The 22,278-nt window shown below is 57.9% G+C and overlaps 2 protein-coding genes across 5 annotated transcripts; both read right to left on the bottom strand.

Annotated features, from left to right (window-relative positions):
* Positions 1 to 2,535: 2,535 nt before the first annotated feature.
* On the bottom strand, positions 2,536 to 9,589 carry PMVK (phosphomevalonate kinase). Its single transcript, XM_066608968.1, has 5 exons — positions 9,397 to 9,589; positions 4,218 to 4,281; positions 3,991 to 4,143; positions 3,782 to 3,911; positions 2,536 to 2,852 (listed from the first exon to the last, which is right to left on the bottom strand). Exons 1-5 carry the CDS (start codon positions 9,477 to 9,479, stop codon positions 2,704 to 2,706), a joined length of 579 nt encoding a protein of 192 aa, XP_066465065.1. The 5' UTR covers positions 9,480 to 9,589; the 3' UTR covers positions 2,536 to 2,703.
* A 1,398-nt stretch (positions 9,590 to 10,987) lies between these two features.
* On the bottom strand, positions 10,988 to 22,278 carry PBXIP1 (PBX homeobox interacting protein 1). Of its 4 annotated transcripts, none has more exons than XM_066608965.1 (12): positions 22,151 to 22,278; positions 20,815 to 20,905; positions 19,984 to 20,044; positions 19,839 to 19,906; positions 19,644 to 19,761; positions 19,436 to 19,528; positions 19,032 to 19,244; positions 18,901 to 18,924; positions 18,730 to 18,806; positions 16,691 to 16,816; positions 14,888 to 16,260; positions 10,988 to 14,305 (listed from the first exon to the last, which is right to left on the bottom strand). In XM_066608965.1, the coding sequence occupies exons 2-12, from the start codon at positions 20,872 to 20,874 to the stop codon at positions 13,135 to 13,137; spliced, it is 3,384 nt and encodes a 1,127-aa protein (XP_066465062.1). In that variant the 5' UTR covers positions 20,875 to 20,905; positions 22,151 to 22,278; the 3' UTR covers positions 10,988 to 13,134. The 4 variants fall into 4 exon arrangements, with proteins under 4 accessions (XP_066465062.1, XP_066465061.1, XP_066465063.1 ...); XM_066608964.1 differs by having other exon boundaries at positions 20,815 to 20,902; positions 22,151 to 22,261; XM_066608966.1 differs by lacking the exon at positions 22,151 to 22,278 and adding an exon at positions 22,051 to 22,066.

The raw sequence follows: 22,278 nt of genomic DNA, 5'->3' as shown, positions 1-22,278 counted from the left end.
CCGGTGTTGGCGTCCCAGTCTCCATGGATCCGTCTAAGGGCGCCCACCCACTGGCGTTTGCGATTTTCGTGCGGGAAAAACGCCGCGTTTTCGCGGCGTTTTTCCCGCGTTTTTTGCCGCGTTTTCGCGGCTTTTCCATTAATTTCCATTGACTTTCATGGGTGCATTAGGAGAAAAATAAGGACACATATGCAACTGACAGTTCCTATGTTAAAAAACGCAACGCAACGCAAAACGCCAGTGGACAGGAGTACATTCAATTCTAATTGCTCTGCAGGAAAAACGCAAAACGCAAAGAAAAAAAAAAAATCGCCAGTTGGTGGGCGCCCTAATTCTGTCCTCTTCTTGCTTTTTTAGAGGCACTTGCGCAGAAGGGTCTTCTCCCTTCTCTTCGGTCTCAGCACGAGCGGCGTTCTGGCTCCGCCCCATCACGTGTGCCGATTCTAGCCAATCAGGAGGCTGGAATCGGCAATGGACCGCACAGAGCCCACGGTGCACCATGGGAGAAGACCCGCGGTCCATCGTGGGTGAAGATCCCGTCAGCTGGCTCCTGCTCCCGGGTGGCTGAGATCCGCGGCGGGATATCGCAACACCCGTGCACAGGCAGCCTTAATAGCTGCCTACAAATATGTGAAGGGCTGTCACAGTGCAGAGGGATCAGCCCTATTCTCATCTGCACAAGGAAAGACTACAAGCAATGGGATGAAACTGAAAGGGAGGAGACACAGATTTGATACCGTGTTTCCCCAAAAACAAGACACTGTCTTTTATTAAATTTTGCCCCAAAAGAGGCGAAGTGTCTTACTTTGAGAGTGGGAGCGGGGCGTATACTGACCTTGCAGCCAGCATCTGTGTCCACCGCAGCCATCCGCCAGGCTGCTGTGTAATCCTCCCCGCTGTCAGAGGATTCTCTCTCTGGTAAACGGGGCTTTGAATTCCCCCGGCTTCAGCAAGTGAGAGCTGTGATTGGATCAAGTGCCAGCCAATCACAGCCATTCAGTGAGGTCCTTCACTGAATGGCTGTGAATGATCGAGCGCCAGCCGGCGCTCAATCCAATCACAGCGCTCACTTGCTGAAGCCGGGGGAATTCAAAGCCCATTTGCCAGAGAGAGAATCCTCTGACAGCGGGGAGGATTACACAGCAGCCTGCCGCAGCGCCTGGGAGATCACTGCGGGGGACACAGATGCTGGCTGTGAGGGGAGTATTCCTTTTTTTTTTTTTACCACCTAGTGTAGCTAGGGCTCATATTTTATATTCTCCCCCCTTCCCTGGAAATCAGGGTAGGGCTTATTATTGGGATAGGTCTTATTTTCTGGGAAACTGTATTAGATAGTGAGGGGGATCAATGAAGGTTGCGACGGGAGTTCTTCAATGGAAGTGTTCAGAGGCTGGACAGACATCTGTCTGGGATAATTTAGTGATCCTGCATTGAGCAGGGGGTCGGACCCGATGACCCCGGAGGTATTTCTGTCTGGTTCCTTGTGAATCCTAGAACGACAGTTATTGGGGAATGTTCGGGTTTCCTAGTGAGAGAATCACCCTCTATGCCAGTGATGGAACCTTTTAGAGACCGAGTGCCCAAACTGCAACCTAAAACCCACTTATTTATCACACAGTGCCACCATGTAAGGGGGCGGGGCTTACCACGACGTATGAGTTTACCTCCGTCGTTATAAAAAGGACCGGGCCGCTACACAATAGACGGGGTGCAGATTTTGACCGCTTTTTGGATGCGGAAATGCTGCAGAGATTGCCAAGGAAATTTCCACTGAGGACATTCTGCAGCATTTCCGCCACGAGTAAACATACCCCAGTGGTAATAGTGACCCCCACGGTAGCCCCAGTGGTAACAGTGCCCCCAGCCACAGTAGCCCCCGGAGGCAACAGTGACAACCCGCCCCCCCGGCGGTAACAGTGACCCCCCCTTCCCACGGCAGCCCCCGGCGGTAGCAGTGACCCCTCCCCCCCACAGGGGCCACCGGCAGTAACAGTGACCCCCCCCCCGGCGGTAAAAGTGACACCCCACGGCAGACTCCAGCAGTAAAAGTGACCCCCCAGTTGGAATAGTGACACCCCACAGCGGCCGCCAGTTGGAATAGTGACACCCCACAGCGGCCGTCAGTTGAAATAGTGCCCCCTGAGACCCATATACTTACCCCATCCTCCTCGTGAAAGCACCGCTGCTAGCAGCACTGATCCCCGCTGCACAGTGTGACGTCAGTGTGCTGCTGGACGCCTCCTCCCCTTGCTCTCGCGGAACGTAAGGGGAGACGCACACTGAAGTCCAAGACTGCGCCGGGATAAGCGCCACTAGCAGCACAGCTGAGTGAATACCGGCAGGGGAGCCGCGGCACCCCTGCTGGTATTCATTAACATGGTGAGCGGCCGACGGCGGGGAGGGCTCTGCGTGCCATAGGTTTGCCACCACTCCTCTAGAACATCTACTGTAGGCCAGACAGCGAGCGCTGCTCAGGATGATACTTCTGCCACAATGGAGGTTGCTTGTGTATAAACCAGACACATCAGACGTTAATTAATTTCCTGCTCTTTATTAAAGTTGCAAACAATGAGTATTCGGCCCCCGCCCGGACAGCGCCCCCACGGTCCCCACGGTCGTCTCACCATATTCAGGTCCTATCAGACAGGCTGTCCTGTGATTGCTGCAGCTCAGCGGCTCCACATCGGTCCCTCCCCCGTTCGCTCACACCAGAAGGGTCAGTCTGCTGAGGATAAAGGCCTTCAGTGTATGAAGCTGCTCATCCAGCGACGTCTCATCTCCATCGTTGGCGATGATCCAATCAAACGTCACGCCGGTGTCCAGGCCGCACTCCGACTCCGCATCATCCACCTCTAGAAATAAGAGAATCTGCCGTTCTCACCAGGACACTTACCGGGTGGGGAGGACCTTAACCCTTTCCAATCCAATTTGTATCCGGGTTTTCCTAGGGGGCTTACTCTTTTTCTGCCGTTATACAACAGCGCCATCTGCTGGCTAAAGCCAGTACTGCATGAGGTGACACGTAGGATAGGCTCCGACAGCAGAGAGGCTGGCAATATACAGTAAGAGAACCCCGACGGACGTCTTTATGGCATTTAATTCAGAGGTGAAATGAACAAAAAAAAAGCAATTTGTCCCCATTTTGTTTTGCCGTGCAGGATAAAGGGTGCGCGTCCCGTACGGCACAGGTCCTTACGGAGGACACCATACTGATGTGTTTTTGTGCTTTCAGTTAAAAAAAATGAATAAAAAGGGAAAGTGCAAAATTTGTTAACTATTTTCATTTATACTTTTTATGTCCCTGTGGGGACTTGAACCTACGATGCTAGGATCGCACTGATAATACACTGCAGTACTTCTGTACTGCAATGCATCGCCACTAATAGCAATCATGGGTCATGCCAGATCTGGACGCCATTGTCTGGTGTCCGATTGGCCTGGCAACTTAATGGCCCTCTGCAACTACCTAGTGGAGTACTAATGACATTGGAGAGGGAGCGGCCGCCCTCTGTGAACCCTTTACATGCCGCTATAAACACTGATTGTAGCATGCAGAGGGTTAACAGCAGGGATTCGTGTGCTCCCCGATCCCCGCTGTTGCAGCCTGAGACCGGCTATCAATCATAGGATGCAAGCTTATGTTCTGGGGGAGGAAGGGGTTAAAAGGATGTTCCCAATACAGGCATTTATCGCCCAGCCACAAGACAGGCGGGACCCTCAGGGATCACATTCTCAGGACTGCTGGGGGTCCCGGGGTTTACCCACCACTGATCGGACTCACCCGGGGTGTACACCCATCCTCTGCATCGGCGGGTCTCCTGAGAAGCGGTCACACGGACGTTCTGCAGCACATCGCCATATGCCGCCAGGAACCAGTCCACATCCGACCTGCGGCGAGCGTCGCTGATGATCTGCGGAGACATTCATGGTAAAGACGGCGCCCCCTAATGGCCACATCGGCACTAGGACAGATGGGACGTGGCATCTCACCCACACCGGCTGCGTCACCCCCTCAACAATCAGCCGGCAGAAGTATCCGGGGTCCGCACTCCTCTTCTCCTCCCCCCAGAGGATCATCTCCGCCCGGTAAGTCTCCTTGTAGTCGCTGGTGTCCAAGAGACGCTGGAAGTCCAGAGCCCGCTCCTGTAGGATGGGGAGGCGGGTCATGTGAGGGCCCCAACACTCAGCAGGGGCCCAACCACAGACGGGCTACTTACCAGGGCAAACTGCTGCTTCAGGGGTCCGGACAGGCGCAGGAGGGCACAGACATCCCCACCCAGGCTGTAAGACACGGAGAGGGCCGTCAGCACAGCGATACACCCCTCCCCCCGGGGCCCAGGCTGCGGGCGCGCACCCCGCCCCCCACAGGGCCCTGACTGCGGGCGCGCACCCCGCCACCCCCACGCGCTCAGGCTGCGGGCGCGCACCCCGCCACCCCCACGGGGCCCTAGCTGCGGGCGCGCACCCCAACTTCCCCACGGGGCCCAGGCTGCGGGCACACCCCGCCACCCCCACGGGGCCCCGGCTGCGGGCGAGCACCCCAACTCCCCCACGGGGCCCTGGCTGCGGACGCCCACCCCGCCACCCCCACGGGGCCCTGGCTGCGGGTACGCACACCCCCCCACGGGGCCCTGGCTGCGGGCACACACCCCGCCACCCCCACGGGGCCCTGGCTGCGGGCGCGCACCCCAACTCCCCCACGGGGCCCTGGCTGCGGGCGCGCACCCCAACTCCCCCACGGGGCTCTAGCTGCGGGCGTGCACCCCAACTCCCCCACGGGGCCCTAGCTGCGGGCGCGCACCCCAACTCCCCCACGGGGCTCTAGCTGCGGGCGCGCACCCCAACATCCCCACGGGGCCCTAGCTGCGGGCACGCACCCCAACTTCCCCACGGGGCCCTAGCTGCGGGCGCGCACCCCAACTCCCCCCCCTAGCTGCGGGCGCGCACCCCAACTCCCCCACGGGGCCCTAGCTGCGGGCGCGCACCCCAACTGCCCCACGGGGCCCTAGCTGCGGGCGCGCACCCCAACTTCCCCACGGGGCCCTGGCTGCGGACGCCCACCCCGCCACCCCCACGGGGCCCTGGCTGCGGGCGCGCACCCCCCCCACGGGGCCCTGGCTGCGGGCACACACCCCGCCACCCCCACGGGGCCCTGGCTGCGGGCGCGCACCCAAACTCCCCCACGGGGCCCAGGCTGCGGGCGCGCACCCCAACTCCCCCACGGGGCTCTAGCTGCGGGCGCGCACCCCAACTCCCCCACGGGGCTCTAGCTGCGGACGTGCACCCCAACTCCCCCACGGGGCTCTAGCTGCGGGCGCGCACCCCAACTCCCCCACGGGGCTCTAGCTGCGGGCGCGCACCCCAACTTCCCCACAGGGCTCTAGCTGCGGGCGCGCACCCCAACTCCCCCACGGGGCTCTAGCTGCGGGCGCGCACCCCAACTCCCCCACGGGGCCCTAGCTGCGGGCGCGCACCCCAACTCCCCCACGGGGCCCTAGCTGCGGGCGCGCACCCCAACTCCCCCACGGGGCTCTAGCTGCGGGCGCGCACCCCAACTTCCCCACGGAACCCTAGCTGCGGGCGCGCACCCCAACTCCCCCCCCTAGCTGCGGGCGTGCACCCCAACTCCCCCACGGGGCCCTAGCTGCAGGCGCGCACCCCAACTCCCCCACGGGGCCCTAGCTGCAGGCGCGCACCCCAAATTCCCCACGGGGCCCTAGCTGCGGGCGCGCACCCCAACTTCCCCACGGGGCCCTAGCTGCGGGCGCGCACCCCAACTCCCCCCCTAGCTGCGGGCGCGCACCCCAACTCCCCCACGGGGCCCTAGCTGCGGGCGCGCACCCCAACTCCCCCACGGGGCCCTAGCTGCGGGCGCGCACCCCAACTCCCCCACGGGGCCCTAGCTGCGGGCGCGCACCCCAACTCCCCCACGGGGCCCTAGCTGCGGGCGCGCACCCCAACTCCCCCACGGGGCCCTAGCTGCGGGCGCGCACCCCAACTCCCCCCCTAGCTGCGGGCGCGCACCCCAACTCCCCCACGGGGCCCTAGCTGTGGGCGCGCACCCCAACTCCCCCACGGGGCCCTAGCTGCGGGCGCGCACCCCAACTTCCCCACGGGGCCCTAGCTGCGGGCGCGCACCCCAACTCCCCCACGGGGCCCTAGCTGCGGGCGCGCACCCCAACTCCCCCACGGGGCCCTAGCTGCGGGCGCGCACCCCAACTCCCCCACGGGGCCCTAGCTGCGGGCGCGCACCCCAACTCCCCCACGGGGCCCTAGCTGCGGGCGCGCACCCAAACTCCCCCACGGGGCCCTAGCTGCGGGCGCGCACCCCAACTCCCCCACGGGGCCCTAGCTGCGGGCGCGCACCCCAACTCCCCCACGGGGCCCTAGCTGCGGGCGCGCACCCCAACTCCCCCACGGGGCCCTAGCTGCGGGCGCGCACCCCAACTCCCCCACGGGGCCCTAGCTGCGGGCGCGCACCCCAACTCCCCCACGGGGCCCTAGCTGCGGGCGCGCACCCCAACTCCCCCACGGGGCCCTAGCTGCGGGCGCGCACCCCAACTCCCCCACGGGGCCCTAGCTGCGGGCGCGCACCCCAACTCCCCCACGGGGCCCTAGCTGCGGGCGCGCACCCCAACTCCCCCACGGGGCCCTAGCTGCGGGCGCGCACCCCAACTCCCCCACGGGGCCCTAGCTGCGGGACCGCACCCCAACTCCCCCACGGGGCCCTAGCTGCGGGCGCGCACCCCAACTCCCCCACGGGGCCCTAGCTGCGGGCGCGCACCCCAACTCCCGCCCTAGCTGCGGGCGCGCACCCCAACTCCCCCCCTAGCTGCGGGCGCGCACCCCAACTCCCCCACGGGGCCCTAGCTGCGGGCGCGCACCCCAACTCCCCCACGGGGCCCTAGCTGCGGGCGCGCACCCCAACTCCCCCCCTAGCTGCGGGCGCGCACCCCAACTCCCCCACGGGGCCCTAGCTGCGGGCGCGCACCCCAACTCCCCCACGGGGCCCTAGCTGCGGGCGCGCACCCCAACTTCCCCACGGGGCCCTAGCTGCGGGCACGCACCCCAACTTCCCCACGGGGCCCTAGCTGCGGGCGCGCACCCCAACTTCCCCACGGGGCCCTAGCTGCGGGCACGCACCCCAACTTCCCCACGGGGCCCTAGCTGCGGGCGCGCACCCCAACTTCCCCACGGGGCCCTAGCTGCGGGCGCGCACCCCAACTTCCCCCCTAGCTGCGGGCGCGCACCCTAACTCCCCCACGGGGCCCTAGCTGCAGGCGCGCACCCCAACTCCCCCACGGGGCCCTAGCTGCGGGCGCGCACCCCAACTCCCCCACGGGGCCCTAGCTGCGGGCGCGCACCCCAACTTCCCCACGGGGCCCTAGCTGCGGGCGCGCACCCCAACTCCCCCACGGGGCCCTAGCTGCGGGCGTGCACCCCAACTCCCCCACGGGGCCCTAGCTGCGGGCGCGCACCCCAACTCCCCCACGGGGCCCTAGCTACGGGCGTGCACCCCAACTTCCCCACGGGGCCCTAGCTACGGGCGTGCACCCCAACTTCCCCACGGGGCCCTAGCTGCGGGCGCGCACCCCAACTCCCCCACGGGGCCCTAGCTGCGGGCGCGCACCCCAACTCCCCCCCTAGCTGCGGGCGCGCACCCCAACTCCCCCACGGGGCCCTAGCTGCGGGCGCGCACCCCAACTCCCCCACGGGGCCCTAGCTGCGGGCGCGCACCCAAACTCCCCCACGGGGCCCTAGCTGCGGGCGCGCACCCCAACTCCCCCACGGGGCCCTAGCTGCGGGCGCGCACCCCAACTCCCCCACGGGGCCCTAGCTGCGGGCGCGCACCCCAACTCCCCCACGGGGCCCTAGCTGCGGGCGCGCACCCCAACTCCCCCACGGGGCCCTAGCTGCGGGCGCGCACCCCAACTCCCCCACGGGGCCCTAGCTGCGGGCGCGCACCCCAACTCCCCCACGGGGACCTAGCTGCGGGCGCGCACCCCAACTCCCCCACGGGGCCCTAGCTGCGGGCGCGCACCCCAACTCCCCCACGGGGCCCTAGCTGCGGGCGCGCACCCCAACTCCCCCACGGGGCCCTAGCTGCGGGCCCGCACCCCAACTCCCCCACGGGGCCCTAGCTGCGGGCGCGCACCCCAACTCCCCCACGGGGCCCTAGCTGCGGGACCGCACCCCAACTCCCCCACGGGGCCCTAGCTGCGGGCGCGCACCCCAACTCCCCCACGGGGCCCTAGCTGCGGGCGCGCACCCCAACTCCCGCCCTAGCTGCGGGCGCGCACCCCAACTCCCGCCCTAGCTGCGGGCGCGCACCCCAACTCCCCCCCTAGCTGCGGGCGCGCACCCCAACTCCCCCACGGGGCCCTAGCTGCGGGCGCGCACCCCAACTCCCCCACGGGGCCCTAGCTGCGGGCGCGCACCCAAACTCCCCCCCTAGCTGCGGGCGCGCACCCCAACTCCCCCACGGGGCCCTAGCTGCGGGCGCGCACCCCAACTCCCCCACGGGGCCCTAGCTGCGGGCGCGCACCCCAACTCCCCCACGGGGCCCTAGCTGCGGGCGCGCACCCCAACTTCCCCACGGGGCCCTAGCTGCGGGCACGCACCCCAACTTCCCCACGGGGCCCTAGCTGCGGGCGCGCACCCCAACTTCCCCACGGGGCCCTAGCTGCGGGCGCGCACCCCAACTTCCCCCCTAGCTGCGGGCGCGCACCCTAACTCCCCCACGGGGCCCTAGCTGCAGGCGCGCACCCCAACTCCCCCACGGGGCCCTAGCTGCGGGCGCGCACCCCAACTCCCCCACGGGGCCCTAGCTGCAGGCGCGCACCCCAACTCCCCCACGGGGCCCTAGCTGCGGGCGCGCACCCCAACTCCCCCACGGGGCCCTAGCTGCGGGTGCGCACCCCAACTTCTCCACGGGGCCCTAGCTGCGGGCGCGCACCCCAACTTCCCCACGGGGCCCTAGCTGCGGGCGCGCACCCCAACTCCCCCACGGGGCCCTAGCTGCGGGCGTGCACCCCAACTTCCCCACGGGGCCCTAGCTACGGGCGTGCACCCCAACTTCCCCACGGGGCCCTAGCTGCGGGCGCGCACCCCAACTCCCCCACGGGGCCCTAGCTGCGGGCGCGCACCCCAACTTCCCCACGGGGCCCTAGCTGCGGGCGCGCACCCCAACTCCCCCACGGGGCCCTAGCTGCGGGCGCGCACCCCAACTCCCCCACGGGGCCCTAGCTGCGGGCGCGCACCCCAACTCCCCCACGGGGCCCTAGCTGCGGGCGCGCACCCCAACTCCCCCACGGGGCCCTAGCTGCGGGCGCGCACCCCAACTCCCCCACGGGGCCCTAGCTGCGGGCGCGCACCCCGCCTCCCCCACGGAGTCACCTGTATCGGAGCCGCTCGGTGATATAATCCTTCCCAGATTTCCTCTTCCCGCTGAAGAGAAGAACCAACCGGGGAGCCGCCATTACCGGGGATTCCCCCCTCGTGTGACCCTGCAGTCACATAATTCTCGCCCAATCGCCTCTAGCTCCGCCTACATAGTGGTATTGTCTCCATGGTAACACATCACGCTACCTGCTGCGGGAACTAAACACTAAACCCGGAGCAGCCAATGATAGCGCGGAAGTGGCCGCCCAGTGGGCGGAGCTGGGAGCTGCTGACTGAGCTCCTCCCCGGGATCTCGGAGCCCGTGTGCATAATAGTAAATTCCACACCACCTCTGCTCGATACGCAACCTGATTGGTTGTTTGGGTTGGCGGATTCACAGTGATTGGTTGTTTGTGTAGGCGGATTCACAGTGATTGGTGGTTTGGATTGGCTGATTCAGTGATTGGTGGTTTGGGTTGGCTCGAGCAGAGGTGGTGTGGAATATTAAAATATGCCGCCCCCTGTCGGGGTACAGAGGGGCCGCCGCAGATGTGGCGCATCGCCGAGGCGCGAGCGTCCGGCGTCTGTGCGAGCTCAGTCTGCAACGAGCAGCGCTATCCCCAGCCGACTGCGCCGGCCACGACTCTTTCACGTCAAGCTATGGTGCAGGGGGGAAACCATGGCTGTTTTCATGCAAGTACATTTCAATGGAGCTGAGCTGCACTGCTACACACAACCAGCTGGACAAGGGCGGCGCTGGAGTTGGAAAAAAAAAGCAGCCATGCTATTCTCACCCTATCCATCTCCCTTAAAGGGATTCTGGCAGCACAACCTCTTTTAACACTCCCCTGCATCCTTAACTAATCTAACCTGTTGATTCAATTTACTGAATCCCATTGTATTCCTTCCCTCCCTCGTTTTCCTGGGGGGGGGGGGGGGTCATCTCCCAGCGGCCCCTGTATGCTGACGCCGACATGACCCCGTCTAACTTCTGACACCCTTAGAGAGTCAACGGCGAGTGCGCAGGTGCATCCGGAAGGGGGACGCATGCACACTCGCCGTCGACTCTCCAAGGTCGTCAGAGGTTAGACAGGCCAATCAGTGGGCGACGGGTCACTTGTCACGCCCTGACCACTGACCGGGCGGCAGTACTTGACATCCGGCAGGAACTTTGCTAGCTGCTGCCCTCCGCTAGAAAGGCTGCAGGAGGGACAGGAGAAGAGGCAGCTTCCTGGTGAACGGCCCGGCAAGGCACAGGGGAGTAGAGTTTTATTTTTCTGACAGAACCCCTTTAAGGGAGTCGTTTGGACCATCTTTCAATGTCCTCCTCACGACCACCCCTTTAATTCTGCGGCTCTGAGAGCGACGGGCACTGATAGGACGCCAGCCAGAGAGGAGGGGGTGACTCTGCTGCCCCCTTCCATCCACACTTCTGTCTGAGCTGCTGGTACCTCCCCAATCACCATTATGGGGTCTCTGATGGTAGATAGTGGGCTCAGGGCATGAGCCTTCCCCAACGGGAAACCATTAGCACTTGGCACTACCCTGCTGCAGACGGGCGGCTGCTAACTGCAAGCAGCGGCTCACAGGAATGTAAACAACTGCAAATGTTTTAAAGTTTTATTTCCAAAGTGCATTATTAGTTCAGTGAGTTAAATAAAAACCACAAACAGCATCAAACACGCAAAAAACAAAGTGCAACCCAGTGTGTGGACAAGGGAGAAGCGGTGTCAGCGGGCGTCCTCCAACCAACCAGGAGAGGGCAGTATAGAGCACAGACTGCTGCAGGACCCACGGGGTACCAGCCAAGGCAAAAGACGGACAGGAGGGGAAGCACAGAGTTATAGGATAGTCACAAAGGAGAAGGCAGGACGGAAAGGTAAGGGGCTGCACGAAGGAAGGAAGGTGGAAGGGAAGAAAGTATTAAAGAGAGAAACAGGAAGGAAGAGAAAGCATGAAAGAAAAAAGAAGGAAGGAAAAAAAGACAAAGTAGGGATTACTATTGAAGAAGCAGGAAGGAAAAAAAAACACAAATCCAGGGAGGAGAAGCAAAAGGATTGAGACATATAGAAGAAACAGGAAGGAAGAAGCACGAATGAAGACGTATAAAAAAGGGACAAGAAAAAAAAAGCCCAGACAAAAAAGGAGAGAGTACAGAAGAGTATAAAAAATGCATGACAGAGAAGGAGGGGGAAGGAAAAAGTGAAGGGAGAAGGAGGATGGAGAAGTATCAAGAGAAACGGGAAGGAAGGGGACAGACAAATGTCGCAAAGTAGGACAATTATAAAGGAAGGGCCGGGAATCATGAAGGGCCGGGAATCATGAAGGGCCGGGAATCATGAAGGGCCGGGAATCATGAAGGGCCGGGAATCATGAAGGGCCGGGAATCATGAAGGGCCGGGAATCATGAAGGGCCGGGAATCATGAAGGGCCGGGAATCATGAAGGGCCGGGAATCATGAAGGGCCGGGAATCATGAAGGGCCGGGAATCATGAAGGGCCGGGAATCATGAAGGGCCGGGAATCATGAAGGGCCGGGAATCATGAAGGGCCGGGAATCATGAAGGGCCGGGAATCATGAAGGGCCGGGAATCATGAAGGGCCGGGAATCATGAAGGGCCGGGAATCATGAAGGGCCGGGAATCATGAAGGGCCGGGAATCATGAAGGGCCGGGAATCATGAAGGGCCGGGAAGAATGGACTAGTATAAAAGGTGCAATATGAAGAAAGGAGATGAAATAAGGGGATACATAAAGAAAGAAGCAAAGCAAGGAGAAGAGTAGAGGAAGAAGATGCATGGAAGGAAGAGGAGGGATGAAAGATGAAGTATCAAAGAAGGAGAAACAGGAAGGAAAAGGATGCACAAAGCAATGACAAACAGGAAGGAAGTGGGACGTATGAAGAAAGGGGAAGCACAAATGAGGATGTATGAAAGCACCCTGGGGTCTCTGCCTCAGTCTGTGACCTGGCGGGGCTTCTACTGCCAGGACACCTCTGCAATTTATCAAAAACATCTAAGTATTAGCAACAAGTGAAAAAAAAATCCAACATGGCCAACCACCTTTAGTCAGCATCTGCTGGGCTTCTTCATAGCCGAGACAGCAGAAAATGGTTTAAAACTCCCTTTTTGTCAATCGACAATATACAGTGTATACTCCCAGGGGGTCCGTCTACAGCCTCCAGGTCAGAAAAACATAAGGAGATAAACCCAATTAGATCTCAGAGTTTAGGTTCCAGGTATCATTCGCTTGGCTGCTTCTTCACCAGAGGTGGCTTACTGCCCCTCTCCACACTTTGTTCTTACTACAGCCCCTGCTGGTGTCAGACTAGAAAACAGGTGAGAACTGGTATTATTCTACAACTACCGTCCATTGTGTCGGCACAAAGAGGATCAAAAGAAATAAATGGGATGCAAAACAGAAAATTCAAACAAGATGGGAAAACTGGAGAGGGCGATCGTAACGTGGGAAGATTGTTGACTCCATGGAGAAGACAGAAGGGAGAAATAATGGATGAAACCAACAAGAAATTCTCACAGGACGGACTTCAATGTTAGAGTTCAAGTCCTAAGCAGAGAAAGGCCTGGAAGACGTCACACAACCATGGACAGCTAGAACTATAGGAGGAGCACGTGACTGCAACAGAACAGCATCTTTTCGAGTCTACCGTCTCCTGACTGTGAGGGCCACCTCACCCCACACCAGGAAAATAATCATCGGGATTGGTGATAAAAGAGGGAACTGTGCTGAAATGTCTAGTACTTCCTGGGGGGATTATGGTGGTCATCATACTTGTGATGGTGGTCTTTCGGTCTTCTCTCTTCATTATGTTTGTAGCCATAGTTGCCATGTTTATTCTTGTCTTCTCTATGTTTGTGGTGGTAATCCCCATCCCAGTCATGTTCATGTTTATGGTGGTCTTTATTATGCTTGTGGGGGTAGTCCGCATCTCGGTTAACATTATGTTGATGGTAGGCTTTGTCAAACTTGTGGTGATCGTTCCTATCTCGGTCTTTAGCTTCTTCATACTTTTGTGGGTAATTGTTAGGCTTGTCTTTGCCATGCTTTTGGTGGTAGTTCCCATGCTTGTCCTCATGTTTTTGGTGGAAGTCTCTATGTGTGGCCTTGTCTTCTTCATGCTTGTGATAGTAAGTCTTCGGTGGGTAAACTTGAGTGGGTCTTTGATCATTATCATGGAAGAATTCAGGCTGTGTATGTCCACGGTCACCATCTCTCCATGGTTTGTGATCGGCAGCCCAGTCATCACGGTGGAGGCTTCCATGTCTCTGATATGACTGATAACGCTTGTTCTCTGCATCTTTCTCGTGTTTCTTAAGATAAGGTTTATGTTCTACTCCTTCCTTGTATTTATCAGGGTTCCTCTCTTTATACTTGTCTGGATCTTTTCCAAATCTCTTATCGGGAAACTTCTGCTCCTTGTGGTGTCCACGGTTTTCTGGGTCGTAGTTATGCTGGTCATGGTGCCGTCTCTGCCACTCTTCCCGTTCTTCCTTATTATGGTGGTGTCCTCCAGCTTCTCTGCCAGGTTTGGTGTGAGGGTATTTTGGCTTCTTATCAGAATGATGGCTATGATAATGAAATGAGCCACCATTCTCGTCATGGTCACTGTGCTTGGGTGATCTCTGATTAGTTTTGGGATTGTGTTTGTCTTCATTCTTGTATTTGTAGTTAGATTCTTCTTTGTACTGAGGGTTTGGAGACCAGGGTTTGTGCTTCTCATAGGTCTTCTGCTTTTTGATAGGTCTGAAGTCACTGGAGTCTCCATGGTGGTCACTCCTAAAAAGCTTGTTGGCGACAGGATGTCGATCATCTGATTGGTTGAGGCCCTGGTCATAAGTCTTCTCCAGTTTTCCAGAGTATTTGTAGTACTTCTTGGTTTTCTGCTGCTCGTCCTTCTTTGCAAATCTACAAGAGGAATTAAGACCTGGAAGATGTTATTAGAGGAAGTGCCATTGACAGGTCACACAAGGCTATTAGATAATTGACAAATGATGCTGGCCTCCAGGTAGAGGAAGGAGGGGATGTGACAGACCCAAGACAACGTAAGATCTAACGAATTTTGGATGGCTAAATTCGACAAAGTGCTTGAGCAGGACAATGTTGGGAAAGCTGACTATATAGGGTTAGTCACAGAGCCTCTTTAATGAGCCAATAAATGTAAGACACAAAGTCTTTCTTGCCTGTCAAAAGTTAAAAGTTCTATTTGGCCATTTCTCTCAGAGAGCCAAGTGGTAACTGATGCAGCCACCATTCCGGCCCCTGTGGACTCCTGAATCTAATTATGGAGCAGCACATAAACAAAGGACATACCACTATACAACTGGCCACATGTGCGGTTCAGCAGAGGCTTGGGAATCTGGGTCAGAATCCCTGTAATAACAGCTATACTGGTTGTAGGACATCTTTTGAAAAAAAACAAAACAAAACACAAACATTCAGCCAAGAAAAAGCTGACAGAAGACCATGTTTAGTGGTCTGTGCACTCACCTTTTCTTGGTGGCGGCTTCTCCAAATAAGCTGATATAGACATATCTCTCAAAGTCGTCCACGATGTCATCATTTCCCATCTCTTTTCTAGCTACATCTTCCAGGAAATCCTCCATGTCATCCACAAAGTCCTTAAAGCGGATCTTATGGTGGGAGAATAGCGGCCCCTCAAAGGAGCCATCAAGAAGAGGTGTGAGTTCGGGGAGATGCTCTGAGAGATGGGACTTAGTCAGGTAATTCAGCAGAACTTCCTCAAACTGCTTCCTCTGCACAGGTTTCAGCTCCATGTTGAACAGATCCATGCCGTCCTTCCGAGCGCAGTCTTCCAGGCCAGAGCATCCCTCAGGAACGCGATACTGATGGTCTGATAGCTTCTTCCAGAACTTGTTGTGGTCATGGTGCCGATGCTCTTTTCCCCTCTCGCTGTCCTCCCGTCTCTTATGACTGTCCGTGAAGTCCTTCTGCCCCTTTCGAGGATGGAACCCTTCCCTGTCTTCTCCCCTATGATGCCCAGTCTGCCTTTCAGGGTGGTCGTGACGGTGGTGCACAGAGTCTTTGCTCCTGTGTTCTTTGTCCTTGCTCTTCCAGGTCTCCCGCTCCTCTTGGATCTCAACTCCAGCTTTCTCCTCCTGCCAATGTCGATGCTTCTTGTCCTGCCAATGCTTGTCGTCATGCTTTTTGCTCCTCCATTCTTCATGCTGTGACTCCCGGTGACTTTCTTCCGTCCAACGCTTGCCATGCTTGTAATGTGGTTTTCTAAAGTCTCCTCCTGGAGTGGAGTGGTCATAGAGCTTGCCAGACTTCTTCCACTCCTTAGGACCATGGTCCCTCTTGTCTTCTCCTACTTGCTCTTTCCTTCTCTGTGCATGTTCCACGTACTTCTTTTCCCACGTTTCAGATCTCTGAGCCTCCATGGCTAGCCTGCTGCTCATCTCAGAGAGCCTTTCTTGCAGTAACTTCTCATCCTCCTCTTCGGTGCTTTTCGTCACTAGATTTTCTAAGTCTTGTCTCATGGAGGCCACCAACAACCGTTGTTTATCCAGTTCCTGCCTCAGCATTTGGGACTCAGCCACCAAGGTCTCCTTTTGAGTCAAGAAGCCTTCGATCTGCCTTCTAAGAGCATCCAGATCCACCTTCACCTGGGCATTCTCTACCACCAAAGCTTCCTTCTCTAAGCTGCTGGTCTCGAGGACTTCCAGCTTCTCCTGTAGGCTCTGCAGCTCTTCCTTAGCAGACAGGTGCGCGGTCTCTTCTTTCAGCAGGGCGTCCTTCAGTCTGACGTTCTCTTCTGTCAGTCCTGGATGTTGGGGTCTTGGAGTAACGTTTCTCCCTTCACTGGTAGATAGCAAAGCTTCTAACTCTTCTTTCTGTGCCTATAAATGCATACATAGAGTCACCAGAGACCTTAGTCCACCATCAACATACAATTACCAACCTCTCTGGTGGCCTCCCCCTTACCTCCTACCACAGAGCCCCATAGGACCCCAATAATCACATAAAAAGAACACATAGCGCAACTACAGCCCACCAGGAAATGGCCACATAGTGTACGGTAAGTGGCGAGAAACTAGATCACAAACAAGGTTACACAGCAAAGGGCAATACGTGTTAGTGTGTCGGCTCAGCAGTGATGCCAAATGGCACCCGCCAAAATTGTGGCTGCAGCTCTGGATGTGACTAGAACATAAGAAACGACAACACTCAGGCTAAGTACAAAGTGATGTGAGCACTGTGTGAGGTCTTGTATGCTCAGAGTTGCTAAAACTACTATACACAGTGATGTGCAGCATTATATGGGGTTACCTGGAGATTGGCCTGCATATGACGAATCTCCTGGTTTTCCTTGGCAACCTTGTCCAGGAGGCCGCTCATGACCTGAAGGCTACTTGGATCTCCTGTGAACTGATCCGCATGCAGCTCAATCCACTCCTGGCCGGGAAAAAGATGTGGAAGCCAGTTAGAAGGTGTGCAAACCACTGGCAGCAACTAAAATATGTACCCCACTTTCCCCCAAAACCATCCATACAAGGGTCCTACAGACGGCAGCCCCATCTATCCATCCATGGGTCCTATAGAAGAGAGCTCCGTCTATTTATCCCTACAGTGGATCCTACAGATGGGAGCCCAATGCATCTCTCCCTACCGTGATCCTCCAGATAGGAACTACATCTATCTATGGGTCCTATAGAAGACATCCCTATGCATTCATATGAGGGTCTTACATACGAGGAGCCCCATCCGGTTATCCTACTTACCGGAGCTCCATCCATCCATTCGTATGGGAGTTCTTACACACGGGAGCCTCATCTATTCAGGAGTCCTATGGAAGAAAGCCCCATCCACCCATTCATATGGGGGTCCTACATACTGGAGCCCAATCTATCTCTCCCTATCACAGTCCTCCAGATAGGAACTCCATCTATCTATGGGTCCTACAGAAGACATCCCCATCCATGCATTCACATGAGACGAGGAGCCCCATCCATCCTATAGAAGAGAGCCCCATTCATATGGGGGTCCTGGATACCGGAGCACCATCCATCCATTCATATTCTGTACCAACACACGGGATCACCATCTATCCATTCACATGGGGATCCTACATACAGGAGCCCGATCTATCCATTTATATAGGGGCCCGCAGACGAGGCCCCATCCATCCATTCACATGGGGATCCTACATACAGGAGCCCCATCTATCTATTTATATGGAGAACCAACATACCAAATCCCTATCTATCCATCTATGGGTCCTATAGAATACAGCCCCAACCATATGAGGGTCCTACATATTGGGAGCCTTATTCATTCATATGGGGGTCCTATAGAATAGAGCCCCATCCATCGGGTGCTATAAAAGACATCCTCACCCATCCTACATATGAAAGCCATATCCATTTATCCATCCATCCATGGGTCCTATAGAAGAGAATCCCATCCATCCATATGGGGACCCAACATACGGGATTCCTATCTATCCATCCATACAGGAGTCCCATAGATCGGTCCTATAGAAGAGAGCCCCATCCATCCAATTATATTGGGAACCAACATACAGGATCCCCATCTATCCATCCATGGGTCCTACAGAAGAGAGCCTCAACCATCCAATCACGTGGGGGGGTCCTACTTACAGGAGCTCCATCCATTCATTCGTATGGGGATGCTACATATGGGAGCCCCATCTATCCACCCATCCCTGAGTCCTTTACAAGAGAGGCCCATGCATTCCATTCATGTGGATGGTCTTACATACGGGAGCCCCATCTATCCGTTTATGTGTCCTACAGAAGGGAGCCACATCCATTCATTTTTAAGGAGGTTCTACAGACAGGAGCCCTATCCATCCATTCATATGGGGGTCCTGCAGAAGGGAGCCACATTTATCCATCTGTGGGTCCTATAGAAGACATCCCCATCAATGCATTCATATCAGGGTCTTACAGACAGGGAGTCCCATCCATCCTATAGAAGAGAGCCCTATCCATTCATATCAGGGTCCTGCATACTGGAACCCCACCCATCCATTTATTTGGGGAAGAGAGAACCTACAAATGGAAGGTATCCCTATCCATGCATTCACATGGGGTCATACATATGGGAAATCCACTGGCGGTCCTACAGACTGAAGCCCAGTCCTCCCTAATGCGGTCTTCCAGATGGAAACTCCATCCATCTAAGGGTCCCTATAGAAGAGACTCTCATCCGCCCATTCATATGGGGAGGATGGAGGGGGGAATCCTACATACGGAAGCCCAACCATCCATCCATCGGTCCTACAGACAGGCTGGCACCAAAGTGTTAATGACAATGTATGTAGCGCCCTCTGTGGGAATGCTTACCTGAATGTCGGAAATTACTTGTGGCGGCTGCTTCTCTCCGTCCTTCATGCTGCGGGACACAACCGTCTGAGGAGTATCTGGGGGAGGCGGAAACAAAAAAGAAAAAAGGTGAGCGGTGATCGCATAAGCCCCCCAACACTTACTGTATACAGAGGAGGTGGTGGCACCCACCATCATCGGAGCTGAAACCACCGCCTGCGGAGAGAGCGGAAAACATTAGCCCATTAGGTCATTGACCAGTAAGACGAGGACCCTCGTTATATGTTAAACAGCCAGCTGGGGGCGTTCCAGTTACACCTCACCTGAAAAGACCAAAAGGCCAATGCAGATGAGGCCGAAGGCTGCGATGATCAACGTATTAAGGTTGAGGGATAATCCAGCATCTGCATCCTGTTGTGCGGCCTCTCTAACGCTGGGACCAGCACTGACTGGAGGAGCCGCTCGTCCCACGCGCTTCCTGAGACCCTCCACATCATCATCACTGCTGGAGCAGCTTACCTCCTCCAGGTCCCCCCCTATGGAAGCAAAATGATGGGGTGCATTAGAGACATGGAGGTGCAGCACACGAGTGGGGTCACACTGGATGATCAGCAAGTGTGGGGTGGAGGTCTCCCAGCAGAAGCCATGCAGTAGTAAGCCTAGTGTCAGGAGGAAGCTGCACAAGCCTTTCCTATTAATGACGGGCCACTAGAACACCACGCAGCACCTGTTCCGCTAGCCGAGTGCTGGCCCCAGGTCCTCAGGACACCCAGTGACAAGGGCTCAGGGATGAGTTGCGCTAGTTTCTGAAAACAACTCGCTTCAAGACAAGAAGAAGATAGAGTGGCGGAGTTAGAGGCGGATATTATAATAAGGAGTGCGCCTGTCCGTGCACGGATCCCAGAGAGGTGTGCTACGCCCCACACACTACTCACCCGCTGTGCTGGGACCTTTTGGGCTCTCCACCATAGGAGGTGGCTCCTGTTCCTCATCCAGCTTTTTGGGCTCCTCAGTGACTGGTAACTCCTGGTTGGCAGGGCCCTCACCGATCTCCTGGGAAGAGAACAACCTCTTATCACACTGTGACGAAATGACAGCTGCTGAAGGTTAGGCCGCTTAGTCAGTCTTACCCTGCTGAGCTTTCCATCTGGCGGTGGCGCAGCCTCCTCGCTGGCAGGGGGAGTCACTGGCTCGAAGCCTGCAATGACAGACACACAGGTGAGACTTCTGCGCAACAGGTGCTCTAGAGACGCCCCGCCCTCCACGCCTCCTCACCTGCAGCTGTGGCCTCTTCCGCTCCATCCTGCGTTGCTCCAACCGTCTCCACCGGGAAACTCTGCGCAGTAACAGATAACAGTCATCAATGACACCGAGAGCGCTCGTCAGCAGGGGAAGGACAGCAGACAGTAAGCACTGCTTAGTAACCACCCAATGGGGGTGAAGCTCCGCCCCCGAGTAACAGTGGGCAGGGGACGGTCCAGGGCAAGACCTAAATGGGGCAGTATCCTTCACAGCTTGGAGATTATGTCACCACTACTATAAATCATACATGGGGGCCTTGGACTGTACAATACAGGGTTTATATCAGTATGGGAGCGTTATAAGAGCAGTGGCTGAGATCAGAAGGAGCTCAGGACTGTAGATATAGGATATAAGTAATAATTGAACTAGGAGTGGGGGGGGGGGATGGGTCAGGGAATTCCATAAGCCCTATCACTCATCCCAGTCTGAATTGGCTGATAACAGGGAGCAGCAGATGGAGGAGACAGACTGCAGAGTTTAGCTATTCATCTCCTGTGCATATACTGGTTGCACCGGCAGGCATGTATTTACGGGCACATATCTCCTACAGCACTCAGCAGTCTTATCTGACTAAGGACTATATATAGCAGCACAAACCGCGTATACCAGATGGCCGGCGTGGGGGGTCCTGGGGGCCGGGCCCACCGCAGGGATCGCCAGAGCGTCCGCTGCGGGGCCACCGCAGGGATCGCCAGAGCGTCCGCTGCGGGGCCACCGCAGGGATCGCCAGAGCGTCCGCTCCGGGGCCACCGCAGGGCTCGCCAGAGCGTCAGCTGAGGGGCCTGGGGACACTGCACATCTTACCTCTGCGCTGGGGATCACCCAGTTATTCTCCGAGTCTCGGCTCTCCAGACTCTCCGCCATTCTTCACCCCAACGTGGAGGGTCGAGTCCTGCTGAAAACAAACAATGTGACACTCCAACCCCCACACCGTGTCCCACTGCGACAAACCCTCCCCTGTGAGAGCTATCAGGAGGTTGGCCATGATGGAGTGCGGTGAATGAGCTGGGCCTTCTGGCGGCTTCTTTACTCTTCGACTCACTTGCAAATTTATCCAAATGAGTAGAGAGCCGCCAGCTGACACTGAGAAGGGCAGCAGCTGCTGGCACAGCTGAAGGGGGGGCGACATGGTGGTACCGCAGGATCTGCCGTGTGACACCAGCATGAAGCCGCCAGGAACCCACATGAGTAGGAGAGGTGCCACCTACACCTCTATAAGGGGGTCCGGGACACACAGGGGCCACACTGCTGCCCTTCAGCTGTAACAGAGGGCATGTAAGCGGCTCACTCCTCACCCCCTGCGTGCAGCCACACGTGTGACGGTGACACCGAAGGGATAGCTGGCCAAGTAACAAGAAGCAGGCTGAGCCAGCGCCACCACACCACCAACCCAGCGCCGCCACCGAGCCAGCACCACCACACCACCAACCCAGTGCCGCCACCGAGCCAGCGCCACTACACCACCAACCCAGCGCCGCCACCGAGCCAGCGCCGCCACCAACCCAGCACCACCACACCACCAACCCATCGCCGCAACCAACCCAGCCCCACGAGCGAGCCAGCGCCGCCACCGAGCCAGTGCCACGAGCAAACCAGCGGCGCCACCGAGCCAGTGCCACGAGTGAGCCAACGCCACCAACAACCCAGCGCTATTAGTGAACCCGGGCCACCACTGACCCAGCACCACGAGCGAGCCAGCTGAGAGGTCATCACAGGACATGTATACAGCAGTGATGGCAGTGGGGGGCGCTCCTGCTCTTTGGCCTGCTGGTGGGTGGAGGACCTCTAGCCTCTCCGAAAACTTTGTGGCGCCCCTCCTGGCCCACGGTGGCGGGTTTGGTGCAGACCCAGCCATGACATCCAACAAGCTGAGGGGTTCACATACTTCTGGCCTCAGCAGCTTGTCATGAAGACACCATAAAAGGCATTGAACAGCACTGAGCGCACCGACTGCACAAGTACAATGCCAGGGATCTACAGTGAAGACTGACACCACAGTGATCACGGCTGCGGGGAAGTGCATGCTGGGACTTGTAGTACCTCAGGACTGCACTCACATATCTAGCTCCGCACGCTTGCACTGGGAGTTCTAAGCACTATACTGAGCAACATGCTGGGACTTGTTGTCCGACCCCCTCACCTCTCGGGCTCCGCTCCGCCTCCTCCCAGGCCACTTCTACTTCTCCTTCTTTTCAGTTCCTTGACTTTCACCAAACTTCTCCCTCAGACAGACACCACGTGACAGCGCCGACCAATCCTCGGAGCCAG

This window comes from Eleutherodactylus coqui, chromosome 6 (assembly GCF_035609145.1).
Source record: "Eleutherodactylus coqui strain aEleCoq1 chromosome 6, aEleCoq1.hap1, whole genome shotgun sequence".
Taxonomy (NCBI): domain Eukaryota; kingdom Metazoa; phylum Chordata; class Amphibia; order Anura; family Eleutherodactylidae; genus Eleutherodactylus; species Eleutherodactylus coqui.
This window is presented reverse-complemented; position numbering and strand designations above follow the sequence as displayed.

Bases quoted from the DNA above. Each gene is read 5' to 3' on its own strand.
- PMVK (XM_066608968.1), bottom strand. From the start codon at position 9,479: ATGGCGGCTCCCCGGTTGGTTCTTCTCTTCAGCGGGAAGAGGAAATCT. The intron at 4,282-9,396 runs GTGACTCCGTGG...CGTGTCTTACAG, and splicing joins ACCGAGCGGCTCCGATACAG to CCTGGGTGGGGATGTCTGTG. The intron at 3,912-3,990 runs GTGAGATGCCAC...ATGTCTCCGCAG, and splicing joins GGGTGACGCAGCCGGTGTGG to ATCATCAGCGACGCTCGCCG.
- PBXIP1 (XM_066608965.1), bottom strand. From the start codon at position 20,874: ATGGCGGAGAGTCTGGAGAGCCGAGACTCGGAGAATAACTGGGTGATC. The intron at 19,529-19,643 runs GTGAGTAGTGTG...CTTGTCTTGAAG, and splicing joins AAAAGGTCCCAGCACAGCGG to CGAGTTGTTTTCAGAAACTA. The intron at 18,925-19,031 runs GTGAGGTGTAAC...CTCTCTCCGCAG, and splicing joins TGGCCTTTTGGTCTTTTCAG to GCGGTGGTTTCAGCTCCGAT.